Consider the following 22,831-nt stretch of genomic DNA (forward strand, 5'->3'; position numbering starts at 1 on the left):
AGAGAGAGAGAGAAGGAAGACAGTCAATGACCCGTTATATTAAAAACAGATAACATTTGTTCGCTGGTGGGCTTACGTGTAGTGTGACATGAACCCAAGATCCCGGTTGAGGCCGTCCTCATGGGTGCGGAACTTGGCTATCAATTTCTGCTCGACGATTTTGCGTTGTCGTGTGTCTCGAAGGCCGCATTGGAGTATGCTTACCCGAAGGTCGGTGGCTGAATGTCCATGACTGCTGAAGTGTTCCCCGACAGGGAGAGAACCCTCCTGTTTGGCGATTGTTGCGCGGTGTCCGTTCATCCGTTGTCGCAGCGTCTGCATGGTCTCGCCAATGTACCATGCTCTGGGGCATCCTTTCCTGCAACGTATGAGGTAGACAACGTTGGCCGAGTCACAGGAGTATGAACCGTGCACCTGGTGGGTGGTGTCCTCTCGTGTGATGGTGGTATCTGTGTCGATGATCTGGCATGTCTTGCAGAGGTTACCGTGGCAGGGTTGTGTGGTGTTGTGGACGCTGTTCTCCTGAAGGCTGGGTAATTTGCTGCGAACGATGGTTTGTTTGAGGTTGGGTGGCTGTTTAAAGGCGAGTAGTGGAGGTGTGGGGATGGCCATAGCAAGGTGTTCGTCATCATTGATGACATGTTGAAGGCTGCGGAGAACATGGCGTAGTTTCTCCGCTCCGGGGAAGTACTGGACGACGAAGGGTACTCTGTTGGTTGCGTCCCGTGTTCGACTAACACGGGACGCAACCAACAGAGTACCCTTCGTCGTCCAGTACTTCCCCGGAGCGGAGAAACTACGCCATGTTCTCCGCAGCCTTCAACATGTCATCAATGATGACGAACACCTCGCTATGGCCATCCCCACACCTCCACTACTCGCCTTTAAACAGCCACCCAACCTCAAACAAACCATCGTTCGCAGCAAATTACCCAGCCTTCAGGAGAACAGCGTCCACAACACCACACAACCCTGCCACGGTAACCTCTGCAAGACATGCCAGATCATCGACACAGATACCACCATCACACGAGAGGACACCACCCACCAGGTGCACGGTTCATACTCCTGTGACTCGGCCAACGTTGTCTACCTCATACGTTGCAGGAAAGGATGCCCCAGAGCATGGTACATTGGCGAGACCATGCAGACGCTGCGACAACGGATGAACGGACACCGCGCAACAATCGCCAAACAGGAGGGTTCTCTCCCTGTCGGGGAACACTTCAGCAGTCATGGACATTCAGCCACCGACCTTCGGGTAAGCATACTCCAAGGCGACCTTCGAGACACACGACAACGCAAAATCGTCGAGCAGAAATTGATAGCCAAGTTCCGCACCCATGAGGACGGCCTCAACCGGGATCTTGGGTTCATGTCACACTACACGTAAGCCCACCAGCGAACAAATGTTATCTGTTTTTAATATAACGGGTCATTGACTGTCTTCCTTCTCTCTCTCTCTCTCTCCTTTTTTTGGGGGGGTTTGTATATTCGGTGGCCTTTTTAGGTGACACCTTTCTGTCTGCTCACTGTGATTGCCTTGGCAACGGGCAGTAATCACCAGGCATTGTTCTGTGACTTTAAAATGCGAAGGATTCGAAAATCTAATTTCCACACCGTTCACCTGACGAAGGGGGAAGCCTCCGAAAGCTTGTGGAATTTAAAATAAATTTGTTGGACTATAACTTGGTGTTGTAAAATTGTTTACAATTGTCAACCCCAGTCCATCACCGGCATCTCCACATCATGACTAACAAAATGAGTGGCAATGTTTCCTCTTGGTTCCTAAGTAGGTAAGGAATTATATTAAAACTACATTCCAGAATCACTTGGGCAGTTCCTGGTTTGTAATGAGTTAAACAAACAAATAACATGAATTAGCTGACATCCATCAGACCAATACTCAGGCACTATCATATCAATAAACTGATACTTCTCTTCAAGAGAAGCAGTGTGAGGAAGGAGATAAAATGTTTGCACTGTGATTTTATGAGACAAATGAAACTCAGATATAATTTTTGGAAAGGAGAGCAAAATAGAAGAAATGGATGAAAGACATGGAAGGTAGGAGAGAAATACACAAGGGAAGTTGAGGGAGAAAAATAGGAACAGGAGTAAGGCATTCAGCCCCTCAAGCCAGTTCCACCATTCAGTTAGAAAGACGCACACATATGGAGAGAGATTTTTTCCACCCCTATCTTCACCAGAATCCATATCCGTAGCTACAGAGGTGTGAGAGGCTGAGTTTTTTTTAAATGGAGTTGATCGTAAAATGTTTTGAGAACTACTGTTTTTGCTTGTGCATATTGTAAAGGATGATATGTTGTGTGAGCAAGTCACAAGGAAACCTGAGATTAAAAAAATATTGAAATACATATTTGCTCTAGAGCTTCAGGATTTTTCTCTCATAGCCTCCCTTCTGTATGTGTCTCTCTTCTTCCCTTCTGTACTTCTCTCTTCCTTCACTCCTTGTGTGTCTCTCCTTCTATCTATCACTTTCTGCTCCTTCCCTTGTATGTTTCCATCTACTCCGTCCCTTCAGTCTGTCAATCTCTCTCTCTAATGAAATTAGGTGTGCCCACCACTGCTTTTCTGGAACATAAAGGCATTTCCGTCTGAGTGGAAAAAACTGTGCCTATCTTGTTCAAGCTGAAGGTATGTGGGAAATGTTCCCACACTGGATAGTGAGAGATTGTGGACTACTACAGTTCAATGTCTCAACTTCAGATCAGCTCTTTGGCTTTCACATTCTAAAAGGCTACCATGAGATCTGTTTTTGGGTAATCTCATTTGTCTCTAGGTCCACTTGTTTGCCTAGACCTTCTCTCTGCACAAGATCTGAGCTGTGATGCTCTCCACCTCTGTAAGGTGTTGAGTAGAAATGACAGTGAGGTTTTGTAAGGCTTATCTGAATGGCACTGAGATACTGAGAAAGTGGTTTTAGAGAACTAGGTCAGCTACTCCGCATGGAATAGCCCACGCAAATTTATAGCCCTCCCTAATGAGTCTCATTACAGTCTGTCCAGACTCGGAATAGTTTGTGATATAATCCCTAAAAACAATGAAGTTAAACATGCCACTAAGGAGTTAAAGCCTGTTTATGCGTCAAGGCGCTTTGTACTGGGTCCATGCTCCATAAAGATAGGCATTTGTTCCTCTGAGAAGTGTCAGGCATCAGGACAAGACATGCTGGCCAACTCTGTAGTCTTAATGTGACCAATATGCATGTCTCAGGGCCACTATTTTAAACAGATAGCTGGCTGCCTCCTCATTTGAGTTCCACCTCCTGCGACACTTTCACTGTACAAGGTTTAGCAATGATAGTCTCATAGGAGACGTATTCTTATTTCTGCATGGTTCAGGTCTGAGAGACCATCAGCTGTACTGCAGTTTCCCATTAGAATGCGCAGCTGGTTCTGGAGGCAGCTTGGCCTTCAAATACCACCAGGGATGCTGACAGGGCCCGAAAACAACTATAGTGGCAGTCACCCATGCAGCCTGAGGGAGAATGCAGCTTACTGAAGATCCTCAAGGTATATGTCTTGCCCAATAGAGAACTCCCAGAAACCTTAATCTTCAGTGGGTTCAAGATATGGCACGGAAGTGGCTTTGGAGAAATAGGTCAGCTATTCCACATGGAATAGCCCACGCATATTTATCAGCTATTCCACTTGGCATAACTCATGCACTTTCATGAGATGACAGTGAAAACCAGCTTGGCCAAGATCTGTTCTATTATTCCAAATATTCTACTAACTTCAGGATGTCACTGTGCTCTGCAAACTGTAAAACAAAGCTGTCCCGACAACGGTGAAAACTGCAGGTGGCCAACTCATGAATCGATGAAACAACTTTTCCTTTGGTCAGAGAGGACTGGAAGATGGAGTGTTGATGCTGGTGTGCTCATCAGTGTCCATGTCACTGTAATGGCTCAGCACAAACCCTATCATGTTAATCCCACATCTCAGTCCCTCACACAGCACCCTGTAGAGATTAAAAGAATCCTTAACACCTGCTGACAACAAAGCATGAAGATGAGAAGGATGTGTGTAATAATTGCTCTATAAATGGCAGGAATGGATATTGTGTGGAGATAACTGGGAACCCACGTTTAAGAGTTTAAATTAGTTACACATTGATACTGTCTGTGCAGTTTGAATGCTCTCCTGTATCAGTACCTCTGCCCAGCAGAGGGCGAGCTACACACAAGCGGCAGTGGAAGACTTGTGAAGGAGTGACGCTGCAAAACTCAAACCGAGGAAACAGAGGCCAGTGTAAACCTGCCTGGGAATTTCAGAAAGAATTTCTGCAGCTTTTAAAACTGATAAATTCTGAATTTGTAAACAAATTTATTGTCCCATTTTTTTATTCACATGATGCCTCCCTGTGACTTTCCTCTACCACATGGTGATGGGGCACTCTTCCTATACCTGTAACTGATACTAACAAAATGTGCCAGTGTGCTTGCAGTTTCAAGTAATCTGTACCCCTAGGTACAGCTGTTCATCGTGAGGTCACAATGGTTTTGAGGATTAACATGGCAGTCAACCCAAAGCATTGCCTCTCACTATTGATTGTCACCATCATGTTAAGTGCACAAATAATTTAGTGAAAGCAAATTCTACAGATATTTGTGAACACTCCTACATGTGGACCACTTTCATTGTTGGAACATTATTAACACATCTGAACTTTGTGGGCCATTTAATTAAAACATTTTTAATTAAAACGTGGAGAGTAATTACATCCTGTGCACAATTTTGCTGAAGAATGAGAATTCACTGTGGAAAAGTGCATTCCAGAACTGAGAGGAGTTTTGTACCTTTGATGGTCCCAGTTTTGCGTGGAGCTCCCGACACTCTTGCCTCAGTTCTTCGATCTCTTTGTCCTTGGCGAGGATAACATCAGCGTGCTCGGAGAGATCTTTGGCACGTTGCCTGGCAAAGGCTTTCTTGTAGTGTTCTAGACTGGAGCCTTTCACCAGAACAGGTGAGTTCACCTAAATGAGAGGGCAGGCACCATAGTTAGGAAATAAGAGATCGGTTTCAGTGTCTGAACTAGGTACACATTTATTGATTTGAGTCCCTACATGTCTGGGATGGTATTGTGGATGATTGTATTGACAGCCTGACTTAGACTGAGGCAATACTTTGCCCTTACCTGCCCCTTGCCTGGCTATACTTTCCATCACCTGCCCCACTCTAACCACTACGATTGCAGCACATCACTGATCACTAAGTCATACCTTTGCCTCTCCCATGACTTCTCTGTCACCTTCCCCTTTGAGCACCTCGTCCTTTCCATCCCTCTTGTCTCTCCTTTAAAATCCTTGTTGCCAACCACCCTGCCGCACCCCCCCCCCCCACAAAGATATCATCTGTCAGCATCTAAATTGAGCAACTCCTCCTCCTCAGTGATTTCAATCTCAGCTCCCCTTGCCCCCTTCTCCTCCAAATTCACTGCTCTCCTTTGTTCCCTAAACCACTCCCTCCAAATAAACTCTCCTACTCACATTCATAGCCATTCCTGCAACCTTGCCATTTTCATGGCTTCCCTATTTCCGTGGTCTCGATCATTGACAAGACCATGCCTGGCCACTTCCTTGAATGCCTCACCGCTCACGTCCCCCTACCCCCTTTTAATCTCACTTCCTTCTGCTTCCAGCCTAGAAAAAACATCTGTGTTGAAAGCCCAATTCATGCCTGTGTCAGCTCCAGACTCAATTACTCCTATGCTCTGCTGTCCATCCTCCATCCTTTGTAAATTGCAGCTCATCCAAAATTCTGCTGCCTTCATCTCACACCAAGTATCACTTACCTATCACCTCAGTCCTCGCTGACCTTCATTGGCTCCTGGTCTCCCAACGCCTCACATTTAAAATTCTCGTCTTTGTGTTTAAATCCCCCCCGTGGCCTTGTTCCTCCCCATCTCTGCAACCTCCTCCAACCCTACAGCCTCCCTCCTAACTATCTATTCCTCTGATTCCAGCTTCTTGTACATCCCCCACCTCCCTTTGCCCCATCATTGGCAGCTGAGCTTTCAGCCGTCTTGGTCCCATGCTCTTGAATTTCCTTCCTAAACCACTCTGCCTCTCTACCCCCTCTCCCCTTTTAGGATCTTCCTTAAAACCCACCTCTTTGGCCAAACATTTGATCACCACTCCTAATCTTCCCTCTTTGGCTCAGCATCCATTTTTGCTTATGACTCTGTGAAACACTTTTTTTGTACATTAAAAGCACTATATAAATGCAAATTGATGCTGTTGTCATTAACTGCATCCACCCACATTTGAGCAGGGGCTATAGCATTTGGTAAGTATTTGATACCGATAAACCTGATGCAGGCAAAAATAGATGGGATCTGGCAAAACACATACCTGATCCATTTTCAGCTGACACCTGCCCCAGTACTTCAGGAAACTAGGATAAAGGCAGAGGAAAGTCCTACCCTGGGTGTCAGCGGGCTATTTGACTCTGGAGAAAACAAAGTTCTCATCCATATGTTCAGAAACATTCAGCAGGAGTCACTGGATCAGGAGCAGGAGCCCTGGCTGATCTTTTCTTCGCTATCCTAGGACACTAAGGCCATTTGTAATGCCCAACTACTGCCCATAAAATCAGCTAACTCGGCACAGCCTAAGGATAAAAGATAGGACCTTCTGATCTGCATGGGTGGTGTGATTTGCCACTGAGCCATTAGGAAGACCTTTCAATAATATGTGGAATATAAACTGTTTGTAACAGGTTTGAATTCTTGATCAGCTTCATATTCACTATACTTCAACTATACGAGTGCCACATGGAAAAACACTGAAAAGGAACCAGACTCTCTGCCCCAGCCAAAAATCACACCAGCTGAGCATTATCCTATAGAGATCAAGACCAGGCTTGTGACTGATGACATAATGTCATTGCATGTGCTCTGTTGACATCTCGAACCTTTAACGAAGGAGGGTTTTACAAGACAGTGAGCAGACTGTGCTCCACATGTCAGAGACACTGAGAGCTGTTTAAATGCCCACAAATATTAAAAAGAGGGAAAATGTCTTATCTGCAATAAAAATAAATTGATACATATTTTATAGTACAGCTGAGTTCACTTAAATGTTCATCAGATCCAAGCATAAAACCTGAATATGTCCAAACCATCACGAGATTTTAATACATTTAAAATTTTAATCTAGGCATAATGCTTGGAGGCAACGTTAGCACTTCACGAAAATACACTAAGCCTGCCAATCACTGACTGCCTCCTACACAATCATCCACGGCTCTGCTTACTGGCCATGCCATCTTCATCAGATCCATTTGCCTGTTGGTAGAATAGGTACATCAAATACTGGTTCCGACTACAGTCTCATCCGTCGGCCCATTGGTAGGGTAGATACATCAAATACTGGCACTGAGTTCTGTCTGGTCCATTTGCCTGTTGATAGGATAGGTACATCAAATACTGGCTCTGAGCAGTCTGATCCATCGGCCTGTTGGTAGGATAGGTACATCAAATACTGGCTCTGAGCACAGTCTGATCCATCGGCCTGTTGGTAGGATAGGTACATCAAATACTGGCTCTGAGCACAGTCTGATCCATCGGCCTGTTGGTAGGATAGGTACATCAAATACTGGCTCTGAGCACAGTCTGATCCATCGGCCTGTTGGTAGGATAGGTACATCAAATACTGGCTCTGAGCACAGTCTGATCCATCAGCCTGTTGGTAGGATAGGTACATCAAATACTGGCACCGAGTACAGTCTGTACCATCGGCCTGTTGGTATGGTAGGTACATCAAACACTGTCCATAAGTACAGCAGAGATGTATAATGCCTGCAGCAGCTCCTGGTGATTCCTAGATGGCAGCAGATCTGCAAGGAGCATCCAGGCACAAGTTCAGATATTGAAGCAGACAAAGATTACACATCATGCAGCAAGGTGGCTGCTGCCACACTGGATGACTGAGTGTGCAGGTTGAACAGACTATCAATAACTGTTATTATTGTTTTAGAATGTATGTATTTTCTGCTTGATATTCTCTATTAAAATCCCGTTGTTGTGTATCCTCAATGAGTTGGTCTTGTTCACTGGTCACCATTCTGACATTAGATTCCAGAACTACCATTTTTGAAGATTACTAAAATCGTGCTGCAGATTACTACATCTTTCTGTAACATCATGTGTTACTGAGCGTGTGCAAGAGTATATACTATATGCTGGACTAGGGCAAGAGAATGCACTGGCTGTTATGGGCCAGGAGGTAATAGAGTCTGATCAGACTAGGATCAAAACTTGGTTCGCTGGTTTTCAGCTAAGTAGTCACAGACAAAACTCAGCAGGTTCACATGACAATCAATCTGCTCCTTTAAAACAATTTATTCCTGCTTCCTGTCCTGTGGCTCTATCTCTCCCCTCAACACAGGATATACCTGCCTTTCATTCTTTACTGCTCCAGAAGGCGAAGGCTGACCTTCCAGTCAGCCAGGTGCTTTTCAATCTGCTGCTGCTCTGTTTGGGATTCATCCTGGTATATGACAGCATAGCGTACAGCAGAACTGTTCTTTCAAAGACATTGATGGAGGCACAGTATTATAGACTGCAACTGCAGCAAACAATTTAAAAGCTGCTTGCTGTACATTGTGTATACAGCTTTGCTGAAATGCAGGGATCTGTAATGTTGATTGTATTACTTTTCTTATGCCGAATGGTATTTGAAAAGTTGATGGTGATCCTGAAAACAAAAATTTAAATCCAATCACAGTTCAGATCAGCACAAATATTTTTGTTCAATGGGTTACAAGCAGATTCAGCACCAATTGGAAATTTGTGTAATCTCTTTCACTGTGATCTTTATTATGAGCAAGACATGTGTTAACCCAAATGCAATTACAGAGAAGTGCTGCTGTGAAAGGACAGGACTACTGAAAGCTTTAACAATCACCTCAACATTTAATGTAGAAGGATCCTTGTGCCACATCTACAGATGTACATGGTCAGTGAGTATCTTATACAACACTGAGCCAAACAGACTGGTGAATGAAACAACAAGAACCATCCCCAGCATGCCCTGCACTGTGAAGTACTCACAGCCTTGTGTGGCAGTTATGATGCAGCTTACTGTGCTAGACTCAGGGTTGGCAACTCTGGTTTACATATTCCTAGAGGTTTCATCACATAACTTCTTGCTTCCAACTGCCCCACCCACAACAGTCTTTTTTTTCTATCTCCAACATTTTTTATAACTAATAAATAAAACTGTTCAAAGAAAATGAGTAAAGCACAATTTTTTTAATGCACCTATGATTTTCCTCCTGGATTGCTTGCAGCAGTGTCTAGCAGATTAATCTTTAATTTGTGGAGGCTACAGGACAATCCTGGAGGGTTGGCAACCCTAGCCAGACTCCAGCATAGTGCGCTTCCCCCACAAACAGATTGCTTGCTGAGTAATGAGTACTTTCAGCAGCTTTCCTCTGTTAATATCAGGCTGCCGACAGATTCACTTTAGTAGCTCAGTGTTTGGACACAATAATGAGAAAGCAGAGCACGCCACCTGGCAGTGACACATCACCATGTCCCACCCATCCAAAACAGTCACCCCCGCTTGCTCTCAGCACACAAACATCACCAGGAAGCGAGTGCTTTAAGCTCCCTCTTGCACTGGAGCACTTAACTCTTTCAGCATTGAATGACCTTTCCACCTTCCAAACAATGAAGTTCCTTTTCACAAGATCACCAGATAAATGCAAATGAGGAAGGCCATTTGGCCCATTTATGTTCATCCATCCAAAAAGACCTAAAATCTCCTCACTGTAGCAACTTTTTTTCTTCAATGATTCCAGGGTTTTCGTTCCAAGGTCCATTCCATGTGCTTAATCGCTCTCTGTAAAGAACAACTTTCTGATATCAATCCTAAATTTGCCTTTTATTAGTTTGAACCTGTGTTCCCCTGTCCCATTCTCGCAATTTAATTTACAGTAATTTTCAGGATTTATGTTTTCAATTCCCTTGTAGGAAGGGATCAGTCAGAATATTAACTATCTTGTGCTCATCTGCCGTTTCATCCTCATTTGCATCTTTTATGGTTCTCATCTCTTCTCTGACAGCCCTCTTACTATTTAAGTACTGAAAGAATTTCTTTCATTTTTGTTCTTATGTTTTGTGCCTGCAGTTCTGAATTTTTCCATCTCTCTTAACATATTTTTGAATGTTCTATATTCATCCTACTGAATCTCTTCCCCTTTCTTCCATGCAGGATTTGTAGAGGTCGTTTTTCCTCATTTCATTTCCAATTTCTTTTGTTCACCAACTAAAGTCAAGTTATTTTGTCTATCTTTGCTGATCCCAGGCGAATATTTATTCTGCGGACTCAGCATTACATCTTTAAAGCAGTACCCCTGCACACACTTGGAATCCCTAGCTTTTGGCTCTGACAACCAACACCTAAATCACGAACATGCAAAATTGACAGGCAGGAAAAGGCCAGCTGGTCCATCAAGCCTGTCCCAAATTGTCTGGACTTAGGTGAGTGAGGTGCATCTCTATAGGGAGAGAATATGCACTCTATTATACAGATAGAAACTCTGTGTTGATTTCTCAGTAGTTTGGTTTGAAGATTCTTAAACATGGTGATGAGTTTCCAGCCATATCAGACGAGGCAAAAAAAAGTTCTGATCTGATGACACTCAGTGAGTTCAGTGTATCAATGTACCAGCTCGTGCACGTTTCAGAACCGCACAGCACATTACAAAAATAATGTTCAAGAAATATGTCTCAGAAATACTAAGATGCTTTTACGTTGCAGAAGCCTGTGAACCCTGCAACAACAACAAACGCCTGCATTATAAAGCACCTTTTATGTAGAAAAAACAAGGCGCTTCACAGATGACCATATGCAAAACAGATGTTGATCCAAGAAAGGAGAGATTAAAAACTTTGGTTGAAGAGGTGGGTTTTGAGGACGTTTTTAAATGAGGAGCGAGAGAAGGCGAAGGGAAGAGATTTAGGGAGAGGGCTACTTGTTTCCATTCATTATGAGTTGTCAGCACTAGATAAATCCTAGCTATGACCTCTTCAGTCGTGAGATCAAGCTGTGAGCTCTTCAGCTGTGAGCTGAACACCCAAACCAACCTGTGTGGCACAAACATAAACCCAATTAAAAGCATCCAGCTGTGCCCAGCTTCTCCTGTGCTTAAATCCAAGTTTGCTGCCCGGTTCCTCCTGACGCAGTTGTTCGGAGTAACACATTTTTAAAGTCATTTTGATCAAGTGACCTCTCCTGGCAACTACAGAGAGGAGTGAACAACAGCATGAAGCCAGTGAGCAGTGCTCAGTACATGTGTTTGGGTACATCTGGCGTAGCTCTGTCTTATCCAACTTCACAACAATGTAAACAAGCAGTGAAAACAGAACAAAATAAAATGGAAAAACTGCAAATAATGGAAATCTGATCAAGGGACACATGCCCGAAACGCCATAACCTGTCTTTTCTCTTTACAGGTGCTGACTGACTTGCTGTGCATTTCTAACATTTTCTGTTCTTATTTTAGTGCAAACAGGTTCCCATTTACAATGGTGTGAAAACACAACCAACTCTATAATCCTTCAATGCAGTATAGGAGAAATATTAGTGAATTATTAAATTAAATTCTATTCTTTTGTTGCAGCTTTTTCTCCTCTTTTGCTTCTCCTTCTCCCCTCTGCTCACTTGGCTGTGGGATTTCTCGGTTTCTTTCACTATAGAACAAAGGAAAGCAACAGAACAATATGAAAGGACAGCTATCCCAGCATCCACAGCACTAGGGAAAGGCCTCTATTAAAACTATAAGTCCTTTAGTTTTAATAGAGGCCTTTCACTGCTGGAATAGCACCACCTCCATCATGGGATCAAACCTAGTGAGAAAACAGTCAAATCTATGAGATGATGAATTTGTGTTTGTCAGTGGGCCTGCAGGAGTGAGATTTTAAAGGCCAACATCACTTTTGGTTGGATGATGTTACATGCTGCAGCGCAACATTACACGGTTCTAACCTTTGCTGGTCGCAAACCAAAATGATACAAATAAACCATTGATTTTGATGTGTGGCATTATTGAAGATCTACTACTAACTCACTTATAGCCACCGAGAGACAGACTCACCACTCTGAGGTTGGCTTCTTGCAGTTTCCTGGCTCTCTCCTCCAAGCGTTTGGCGATGTTTGCCAGCTCGGCATTCTTCCGTTTCAGTCTCTTCACTTTCTCCTCAGTCTCAGGAGAGCTGCTTTTCCGCTGAACAAAGAAACACATATTAGGACCATTACTTTCTATCCTACTACCCTCTCATAGTAGGTACAGCAGTAGAGAAGGCCATTCAGCCCATCGTGCCTGTGCCGGCTCTTTGAAAGAGCTATCCAATTCGTCCCATTCCCCTGCTCTTTCTCCATAGACCTGTAAATTTCCCTTCAAGTATTTATTCAATTCCTTTTGAAAGCTACTGTTGAATCTACTTCCACCACCCTTTCAGCCAGTGCATTCCAGATCATTACAACTCACTGCGTTAAAAAATGTTTCCTCATGTCGCCTTTGGCTCTTTTGCCGATCATCTTAAATCTGTGTCCTCTGGTTACCGACCCTTTTGCCACTGGAAACAGTTTCTCCTTATTTACTCTATCAAAACCGTTCATAATTTTGAACACCTCGATCAAATCTCCCCTTAACCTTCCCTGTTCTAAGGAGAACAACCCCAGCTTCTCCACATAACTGAAGTCCCTCATCCCTGGCACCATTCCAGTAAACCTCTTCTGCATCCTCTCTAAGGTCTTGACATCCTTCCTAAAGTGCGGTGCCCAGAATTGAACACAATACACCAGCTGAGGCTTAACCAGTGTTTTATAAAGGTTTAGCGTAACATCCTTGCTTTTGTACTCTATGCCTCTATTAATAAAACCCAGGATCTAATGTGCTTTTTTAACAGCCTTCTTAACTTGTCCTGCCACCTTCAAAGATTTGTGTACATGCACCCCCTCTCTCAGGTCTCTCTGTTCCTGCACCCCCTTTAAAATTGTACCATTTAGTTTATATTGTCTCTCCTCATTCTTCCTACCAAAATGCATCACTTCACACTTCTCCGTGTTAAATTTCATCTGCCATGTGTCTGCCCATTTCACCAGTCTGTCTATGTTCTCCTGAAGTCTGTTATTATCCTCCACATTATTTACTATATTTCCGTGTTTTGTGTCATCTGCAAACTTTGAAATCATACCCTCTATACCCAAGTCCAGGTCATTAATACAGCAGTGGTCCTAATACTGACCCCTGGGGAACGCCACTGTATACTTCCCTCCAGTCTGAAAAACAACCGTTCATCACTACTCTCTGCTTTCTGTCTCCTAGCCAATTTTGTATCCATGCTGCCACTGTCCTTTTAATCCTATGGGCTTGAATTTTGCTAACAAGTCTACTATATGGTACTTTATCAAATGCCTTTTGAAAGTCCATATACACATCAACCGCATTACCCTCATCAACCCTCTCCATTACTTCATCAAAGAACTCAATCAAGTTAGTCAAACACGATTTTCCTTTAGCAAATCCGGGTTGACTTTCATTTATTAGCCTACACTTTTCCAAGTGCCAATTAATTTTGTCCTGGATTATTGTCTCTAAAAATTTTCCCCACCACTGACGTTAGACTGACTGGCCCGTAATTACTGGGTTTATCCCTCTCCTCTTTTTTGAACAGGTATGTAACATTTGCAATCCTCCAGTCCTCTGGCACCATCCCCATATCTAAGGAGGAGTGGAAGATTGTGGCCAGAGCCTCTGCAATTTCCACCCTTACTTCCCTCAGTAATCTAGGATGCATCCCATCTGGACCGGGTGACTTTTTTTACTTTGAGTACTGCCAATCTTTTAAGTACCTCCTCTTTATCTATTTTTATCTATCTCTCAGTCACAAGTAATACGTAATCAAAGCTGAGGGTCACCTACAGCACACTGACCCTCAGGCAACCAGCAGGAGGTGCTCCTAACCTGCTAATTAGGTGTAAAAACAACAGATTGAACAATGACATTAAAGGGAACCTGTGCAGTGTCACATTGGCATCTGGTATATGTGCAAGCAAGCTCACGTACCAAGAATGTGGAAGGAGAGAGACAGAAGAGGGAAAGAGATAGGCCAAGCGATAAAGGTAAAGAGATAGGGAGAGAGAAGAGGGAGGAAGAGGGTGGAAGTGAGAAATGGAGAGAGAGGGGAGAGACATAAAAGAAGAGAAGGGAAGAGATAGAGAAGATGGGTGAGAGAAGAAGAGACATAGAGGAGAGAAGGGGTTGAGAGGAAAAGTTACCAGAGACATAAGGTTAAGGGGTGGCTAAAGAGACTCCTGTGTAAAATGGACACTTTGCCCTCACCAGTAAAGTGTTCTCCTCCCTAAGTGTTATGCATGTGTGCTCCAACTCCCGGACAGCTTTCAGCAGCTCTGTGTTGCGTCTCACCAGTGATCCATAACTGGTACCATTCTGCAAAAAAAACAAGAGTACATTTAGTTGTGGAAGACAGCTTCCTGGAAGGTTGAAGATGAACTGACTGATTTGGAAGACTGAAACATTAACAGCTTTCGATAAAATTGCAGTTTCGAACTTATAGTACAAGTACACTGAGTGGTGTGGACATAAATATTGGAACTGTATATAACTGGACAAAAGGACAATCAATCACTTGTGTTTAATTCACAAAGGCTTTTATTGTAACTACACAGACATACAGTACACTCTTACAATCCTTCTCATACTGGGCCCTGAACCAGTTTACAGCAATCCTTACAGCAACCTAGCAAAAGGCCATTTGCCCAACAAGCCCACCTTTTTTGCTCAATATCAGCTTCATCTTCCTTCTTTCTCTTCACATCTATCCCCTCTCTCTAGAAACATATCTGAGTGCCACTTAAACTCATTTACATTACTTACTTCAATGTACTTTTCTAGTAAATTTATTCCATATTTCTATTATCCATTGGGTGAAAAAGTTCTGCCCCCATTCCTTATTTTTAAATTATGTCCCTATCAGAGGATAATATTTCTGGATCAACTATAACAGTCCCCTTCATAAGTGTGAAAACATCTGTTCAGGTCACCATGAAGTCTCCTCTCTTCCAAGCAGAGAAAACCTAACTTCCTAAAATATTATTCAACACTTGCATTCCTGGTACTTGGAACCATCTTAATGCCCCCTCTGTCCCCTCTCAAGGCTAACAAGATCTTTCCTACAATTTGGTATCCAGAATTGCCACCCAGTACTCCAGATGGGGGCCATCGCCTTATATAGCAACAACACAACTTTTTTTTAGAACTGTATTTTGTTCTTCAGCTAATGTAACCCAGGATCTTATTTATCCTTTTTAATAGGTTTCCTAGATTTGCCCACTATAACCCCTGGGTCTCTTTCCTGATCAGCATCTTGTCCCATTGTCCTATTTAATATATGATTCCTCTTTTGGTTCTTGTTCCCATACTATTTACTTTGGCATCTATTTGCTCAGATATTCAAATCCTACTGAATCTGGCTGCATGATTCCTCCTTATTTTCTCTGCCTACTTTTGAAATAAATTTAAAATAAAATTGCTGGACTATAACTTGGTGTTGTAAAATTGTTTACAATTGTCAACCCCAATCCATCACCGGCATCTCCACATCATGACTTTTGATACATTTGTCCAACTCATTTATTATAATTATTAATAGAGATTGAAGGGTGCAGTCTGACCCTTTATTCACTAACTTTGTTGCAGTGGACAATGCAGATTGTCTGGCAGTGACTGAATATATAGATAACAGTCGAGGTTGTGGCTCACGTTCAGCAGTGGAGCTGCAAACAGGGCGCATTTGAAGGGAGGAGAGACAGTGGAGGAAGGGAAAGAAAGTGTGTGAGAGACAGGGAAGAGAGGACCGCAATATGTGACTGTTGTTCAACAGAGAAGCTGCATTAGGAAAAATGCAATCTGCATTTAAACAAAGAATTGAAAACTATGATTGTGACCCCTTCCCATCCTCGTCTCTCCTGCAGGTTAAGAGATTGGTGCAACCCTCCGAAATCTCTGCGCTCCTCCAATTCTGGCCTCTCGCGCATCCCTGATTTTAATCGCTCCACCATTGGCGGCCCTGTCTTCAGCTGCTTAGGCCCTAAGTTCTGGAATTCCCTCTCTAAATCTCTCCGCCTCTCTACCTCTCACCTCTCCTTAAAACCTACCTCTTTGACCAAGCTTTTGGTCACCTGACCAAATATCTCCTTAGGTAACTCGGTGTCAAATTTTGTTTTCTAACACTCATGAAGCACCTTGGGACATTTTACAACATTAAAAGGCGCTATATAAATGAAAGTTGTTGTACACAGATAATCACTGACATGTCGGGGCACACAGATAATCACTGACATGTCGGGGCACGCAGGTAATCACAAATATGTATGGTGCACACAAGTAATAACTGATATGTGAGGGTCCATAGAGAATCAATGAAATGTGAAGGCACACAAGCAATCACTGATACATAAAGGATACAGAAAATCACTGATACATGAGGGGTGCATAGATAATCACAGACACTGAGGGTACACAGGCAATCATTCAGACACGAGGGTACACTGGCAATCACTGACAGGTAAGGACACACAGATAATTAAGTGTGTGTGATGAGTACATGTGCAATCACTAACTCATGAGGGTACACAGGTAATCAGGGTTACTGACAGTTACATGGATTTCAATGCAGCAGATTTATGAGGGGAGCACTTGACAAATCCTAGAGCAAAACTATATTGTCAGATTTTAGATTAATTTTGCAGTTGATCATACAGTACTTTTGCATCAGATTGCAATGACACTCTCGGAATAACGGTAAAAGTGCAAGAAATATTTGTAATGATACTCTAAGCTGCAGGGAGGATTCTTTCAGAGGAGTGGGAGGGAGTTCTGTTTGTGCTGATTCAGATCACAGCACAGCTCTCGTAAGGGGTTAACTACTGCACTGCAGTGTTTCATACATCTGTCAAACTGTTTTATTAACTACAATTTACTTAATACACAACACAATTCATTCACTCCATTGTTGGGCTATTTTCACAGCAAGTGCTGACAGTTGTCCCCCGATCTATTACTGCAGTATATAGAGGTTAGTCTGACACAAGCAGCTCTTCCTGGCCACCTTGAGAGACCATTCAAAGGCCATTTGTCCAGGTAATTACACAGCTCTGAACTTAGTAGAACAAGCACTAAAGACAATGTGAACTTTAAATACTTGAGATGACGGTAAACAAACCCTAAACAACTCTCTCCAACGCCAGCCATATAACACTCTCATTCACTGCAGGGAGACAAACACAAACTGGTACTCTTCAGTCACACTACTATAACAATCTCACTCTGCAGTTGGAGACAACTTTCTAACAGAATCTGAGCCAAATCAAGTTGGTGTTACAGGCTGATGTGGTGGGAACCTGTGAGTCAGTGGGTAACAGAGCACACATTCTGTCGCACTGTTCTCATCAAACTTTCAGTGATACTGACTTGGAATCACAAGCACGTAACTCAGAGATATTGAAATATTTTTGTACAACTCTTCCTTGTATGCAATTCCTGTGAGAAACCTGGGATGTGATCTCTTATCTGAACCATGTATTGCTTACACAGTTGGTACAAGCTGCCTGAGTGGTACATACCATGACTACGAACTGCATTGCAGCACACCAAACTCAACAAATGCTGCCAGAAAGAGCTGCAATGTCTGTAAAAGACACACAATTTTATATTAAATCTAAACTCCAGGTTATGTAGAATCATCTAAAGCCTACGTAACATCTAGGCAGTTGGAAGTAGCTGCACAGAATGCTTGCAGAATCTCATGTAACCCAACTGGATTTTATTTCTGTGCTATCTCAGTCCTGCCTGTCAATCACATCATCCTCCAAGCTGAGGAATCCAAGCTGGCATCCATGTTATTTTAGTTTTCCTTTGCTTTACTGAAATGTACCCTCCGTGTGTGCCGAGAGATGAAATGTTCCCGCAGTGTATGGAGGGAGATGACAAGTGTTCTTGGTAACATTCAGCATTCTGTAGTAATTTAGTTACATTACCCCCACTTTAAGAAGTAAGCTGAGGCCACACGTTATGGATTTATTCTGGACTTTCTGTTACTTATTCCGGTATATTGTTAATTCTTCAAAAGAACAGCAAGGAAAGATTGGTATCACGATCTAAAACAAATGGTATCATCACGAAACCCCCGAATAAACTAGCAAGCTCAGCTACCTAAGTACATTAAGAGTAGCCTCCGAACCTTTTGCAGTTCGTCTGGCTGATCTATCTCCTGGTATGGTACACATCACATTGTGTCTCTGGTCATAGCCTCTCGCACAACAAATCTCTAAACTGACTTCATTCTGAGAAAAAAAACAGCTACAAACGGATCAATTGTAGAAACCGACTGTGAGCAGGAGGGAGTCACTGCACACACTCCACAGTAAGCATGTAACTGCACAGGGCATGAGGGAGGAGGGAACCAGTCAGTATTAGATGAAAAAATGTAGGTTAAGGTAACCCAGGAGGCAGTTTGCTTAAATCTAAATATAGGTTTGTGCAGGTAAAAGAATTGGAGCAACTGCAGCAATCACTCACTGCAGCTCCCAGTCTAACAGAGAGCCTGTATAAACCATCTCTTGGTAGTACAGCCCCTCAATAATAATAAAAACACATAAACATCCTCTGTAACACAGTTCCCTTTCTAACAGAAAAACTGTATGAACAGAAATAAAATCAGTAAATGCTGGAAACCCTCAGCAGGTCAGGTAGTATCTACTGAGAGAGAAACAGGTTTCTCTCTCCACAGGTTCTGCCTGACCTACTGAGTGTTCCAGCATTTTCTGATTTTATTTCAGATTTCCATCATCTGCAGTATTTTGCTTTTCTTTAACTGTATGAACAGTCTCTCCATACTTCATCAATGTATCCGAGTGAGGGTTGAATTTGTAGAATTTGTCAGTAAAGCCATTTTGTGGACAACCGGGCAGACGCAGAGAGGCCAACTCCACATGGACAGAGTCGGCGTGTCTGCCTCGTGCTGCAGGGATCGCCAGAGCTGCTGTTCCACAATCAGCCCTACCCACAAAACAGCCATTTGTAGGGAGAGATGTTGGAATTGTGATGTACAGTGTCTTTGGACAGGATTTTTTACCTTCAGAACCTGGAAAACATGACCATCTGGAGTTTCCAACAGCATCTGACTGCAGCAGGAGCCTGTCCTTTGCTGCTGAAGCTGAGTAGTCTCCAAGTCCCATGCAATCATGTCTAACAAGCCACCTCAGCCTAGTTCATTAACCTTTGCTGATCTAGCTCTCACTGTCCATGCTACTTTCAAATTATGTCCACAACTAAAGCTAGCATTCAAAGTCATGGATAGGCTCAGAGTTCAACACATTCATCCAACATCATTAACTGTTGCACTGCTCTACTGATTAACCAATATGTTTTTTGCCAGCTTTAATCTGAGACTAGGAACCTCAAATAGTGCCATATGAAGCAGCATCCAGGAAGGCTGGACACCATTATTGCTCTACACGGTGTCATGAAACTCGTAGCTCATTGTTAACCCCTCCACCACGTGCAGAGTAAGGAAACTGGTAGCTCAGAGTAGTTGCAACCCAGAAATGTTGCTGACTGTGAGTCTGACAGTATGTCTAACTGTAAAATTCAGTGTTTTATTGCTGTCCCATTCAACTGATGTGGAGATGCCAGTGATGGACTGGGGTGGACAAATGTAAGGAATCTTACAACACCAGGTTATAGTCCAACAAATTTATTTTAAAATCACAAGCTTTCGGAGATTATCCCCTTCGTCAGGTGAATGAGTGAAAGGTTCTCAAATCGCATATCTTATATTAGGCTGGGACACCATCACACCAATCAAAAGGTGTCGTTGGTGTTCAGACAGATTAGCCACGGAGAACAGTACGTCCCAGTACTCTGAATATACATTGTGTCAAATTACACAGACAGAGAGAAAGAGACCCAAATGGCAGAGAGAGAGAGAGAGAGAGAGAGAGAATATTAAAAAGATAACTTTTTTTCCCCTTGCTGGTGGGGTTACATGTAGCGTGACATGAACCCAAGATCCCAGTTGAGGCCGTCCTCATGGATGCGGAACTTGGCTATCAATTTCTGCTTGACGATTTTGCGTTGTCGTGTGTCTTGAAGGCCGCCTTGGAGAACGTTTACCCAAAGATCGGTGGCTGAATGTCCATGACTGCTAAAGTGTTCCCCGACTGGGAGGGAACCCTCCTGTCTGGCGATTGTTGCGCGGTGTCCGTTCATCCGTTGTCGCAGTGTCTGCATGGTCTCGCCAATGTACCATGCTCCAGGGCATCCTTTCCTGCAACGTATGAGGTAGACAACGTTGGTTGAGTCACAGGAGTATGAACCATGTACCTGGTGGGTGGTGTCCTCTCGTGTGATGGTGGTATCCGTGTCGATGATCTGGCATGTCTTGCAGAGGTTGCCGTGGCAGGGTTGCGTGGTGTCGTGGACGCTGTTCTCCTGAAAGCTGGGTAATTTGCTGCGAACGATGGTCTGTTTGAGATTGGGTGGCTGTTTGAAGGCGAGTAGTGGAGGCGTGGGGATGGCCTTAGCGAGGTGTTCGTCGTCATCGATGACATGTTGAAGGCTGCGGAGAACATGGCGTAGTTTCTCCGCTCCGGGGAAGTACTGGACGACGAAGGGCACTCTGTTGGTTGCGTCCCGTGTTAGTCTTCTGAGGAGGTCTATGCAATTCTTCGCTGTGGCCCGTCGGAACTGTCGATCGACAAGTCGAGCGTCATATCCCGTTCTTACGAGGGCGTCTTTCAGCGTCTGTAGATGTCCATCGCGTTCCTCCTCGTCTGAGCAGACCCTGTGTATTCGCAGGGCCTGTCCATAGGGGATGGCCTCTTTGACGTGGTTGGGGTGGAAGCTGGAAAAATGGAGCATCGTGAGGTTGTCCGTGGGCTTGCGGTAGAGTGAGGTGCTGAGGTGCCCGTCTTTGATGGAGATTTGTCGGGGAACACTTTAGCAGTCAAGGACATTCAGCCACCGATCTTCGGATAAGGGTTCTCCAAGGCGGCCTTCGAGACACACGACAACGCAAAATCGTCAAGCAGAAATTGATAGCCAAGTTCCGCACCCATGAGGACGGCCTCAACTGGGATCTTGGGTTCATGTCACGCTACACGTAACCCCACCAGCAAGGGGAAAAAAAGTTATCTGTTTTTAATATTATCTCTCTCTCTCTTTCTCTCTGTCTGTGTAATTTGACACAATGTATATTCAGTGTACTGGGACGTACTGTTCTCCGTGGCTAATCTGTCTGAACACCAACGACACCTTTTGATTGGTGTGATGGTGTCCCAGCCTAATATAAGATATGCAATTTGAGAACCTTTCACTCATTCACCTGACGAAGGGGATAATCTCCGAAAGCTTGTGATTTTAAAATAAATTTGTTGGACTATAACCTGGTGTTGTAAGATTCCTTACATTTGTCCATTCAACTGAGGAACAGCTGGGCACAGGAAAAGGATTCAACGCCTCATGTGCGAAAGTGTAGAACCCAGTTTCTATTCAGGCTACCTCTCTCCTGCACCCAGTCTCTGCAAACGAAGTTCACTGGGCAAGAGAATTTTAAAGCAGATGTGAAATATTCAGGAAGAAATTGCAAGTGGTGAAGCTTAACCAAGCAGGACTTTAAACATTAGTCTTTACTGAAGCATCTGGAACAACTTCCATTTATACAGCCTCTCTCACATAGCAAACGCCCCAAAGCACTTTGTACGAGATTGGACTACACCAAGCAGGAGATGGGAGAGAAGCTACACGAGATGAGCGAAGGTACAGTTGAAGGGATAGGTTTTGACATTAGGTAGAGAGTAAAAAAAGCCAGCAAGGTGGAGGGGATTAGGAACAGAGTTCCAGAAGGCAGGGACATAATAGCGGAAGGAGTAGAGGGATGGGCACTGAGATTTCAAGGAATGTTGAATGCCAGATTAAGTTACTGCTCTCAATTCACTGGAAAATGGTTTCCACAAAAATCAGATTAGATTTTTTCAAGTGTTGCCCCATCTGGTTTGAGCTGCTTCTGATTCTCTGCAGTAAGTCAGCTTGTCTACAGTAGTCAGGGTACACTGTAGCATCCAGGGTGCACCATGAGACCCAGAGTATACACTGGTACCCAAGGTCCACAGTGGGAGTTAGGGTATATCCCAATACCTAGGGTGCTCTAAGGCAGCTAATCATCTAGGCAAATCTACTCATATCTACCAGATTGAGCTGCCTAAAAAAAATCAACAGTAAAATAAAGGGAGTGGTGCTCACTATGGGTCCTATAACTATATCGGTTTGCACAAAAATCAAGCCTTTTGATAACTGGTAGGTTACTTAAACTATTCTTCTACTCACCTCTCTGAGCACTTCCAGTAAGCTTGTCATGCTAGTAGTACAGTATGCCACTAATAGTAACACAGATTCAGTGCTGCACAGCGCATGGTACTATAAACACAAACATTTAGCTACCAACTACTAAGAGATATCAATCACAACTTCAATTACCAAACGGGTACTGAGTGGGATAAGCAATGCACAACTACAAGAGTAACAAGACAATCTCTCTGAATTACTGTTCTTAGACTAATACAAATGAAATAGCTTCTATTTGTATCGAGTGTGCAAGGTCACATGCAGCACCCCCACTGGGGAAGCGTCAGGATGTTACACTGAACCAATCTTACTGAGGACTCAGAAAGGAACATTATCAAACAGCTTAATTCAGGACTGGCAAAACAAAT

General features: G+C 43.6%; 1 protein-coding gene across 5 annotated transcripts in view; it reads right to left on the bottom strand.

Annotated features, from left to right (window-relative positions):
- Positions 1-22,831, bottom strand: part of LOC137344882 (RIMS-binding protein 2-like) — a 236,175-nt gene that overhangs the window by 113,466 nt on the left and 99,878 nt on the right. For all 5 annotated transcript variants that reach the window (XM_068008127.1, XM_068008130.1, XM_068008128.1 and 2 more), the window contains exons 2-4: positions 14,382-14,489; positions 12,132-12,260; positions 4,826-5,002 (exon numbers count right to left, since the gene is read on the bottom strand). In XM_068008127.1, the coding sequence (XP_067864228.1) occupies positions 4,826-5,002; positions 12,132-12,260; positions 14,382-14,489 (414 nt within the window). The remainder of the gene's footprint in view (positions 1-4,825; positions 5,003-12,131; positions 12,261-14,381; positions 14,490-22,831) is intronic.

Source organism: Heptranchias perlo, chromosome 28, assembly GCF_035084215.1.
Source record: "Heptranchias perlo isolate sHepPer1 chromosome 28, sHepPer1.hap1, whole genome shotgun sequence".
Lineage (NCBI taxonomy): Eukaryota > Metazoa > Chordata > Chondrichthyes > Hexanchiformes > Hexanchidae > Heptranchias > Heptranchias perlo.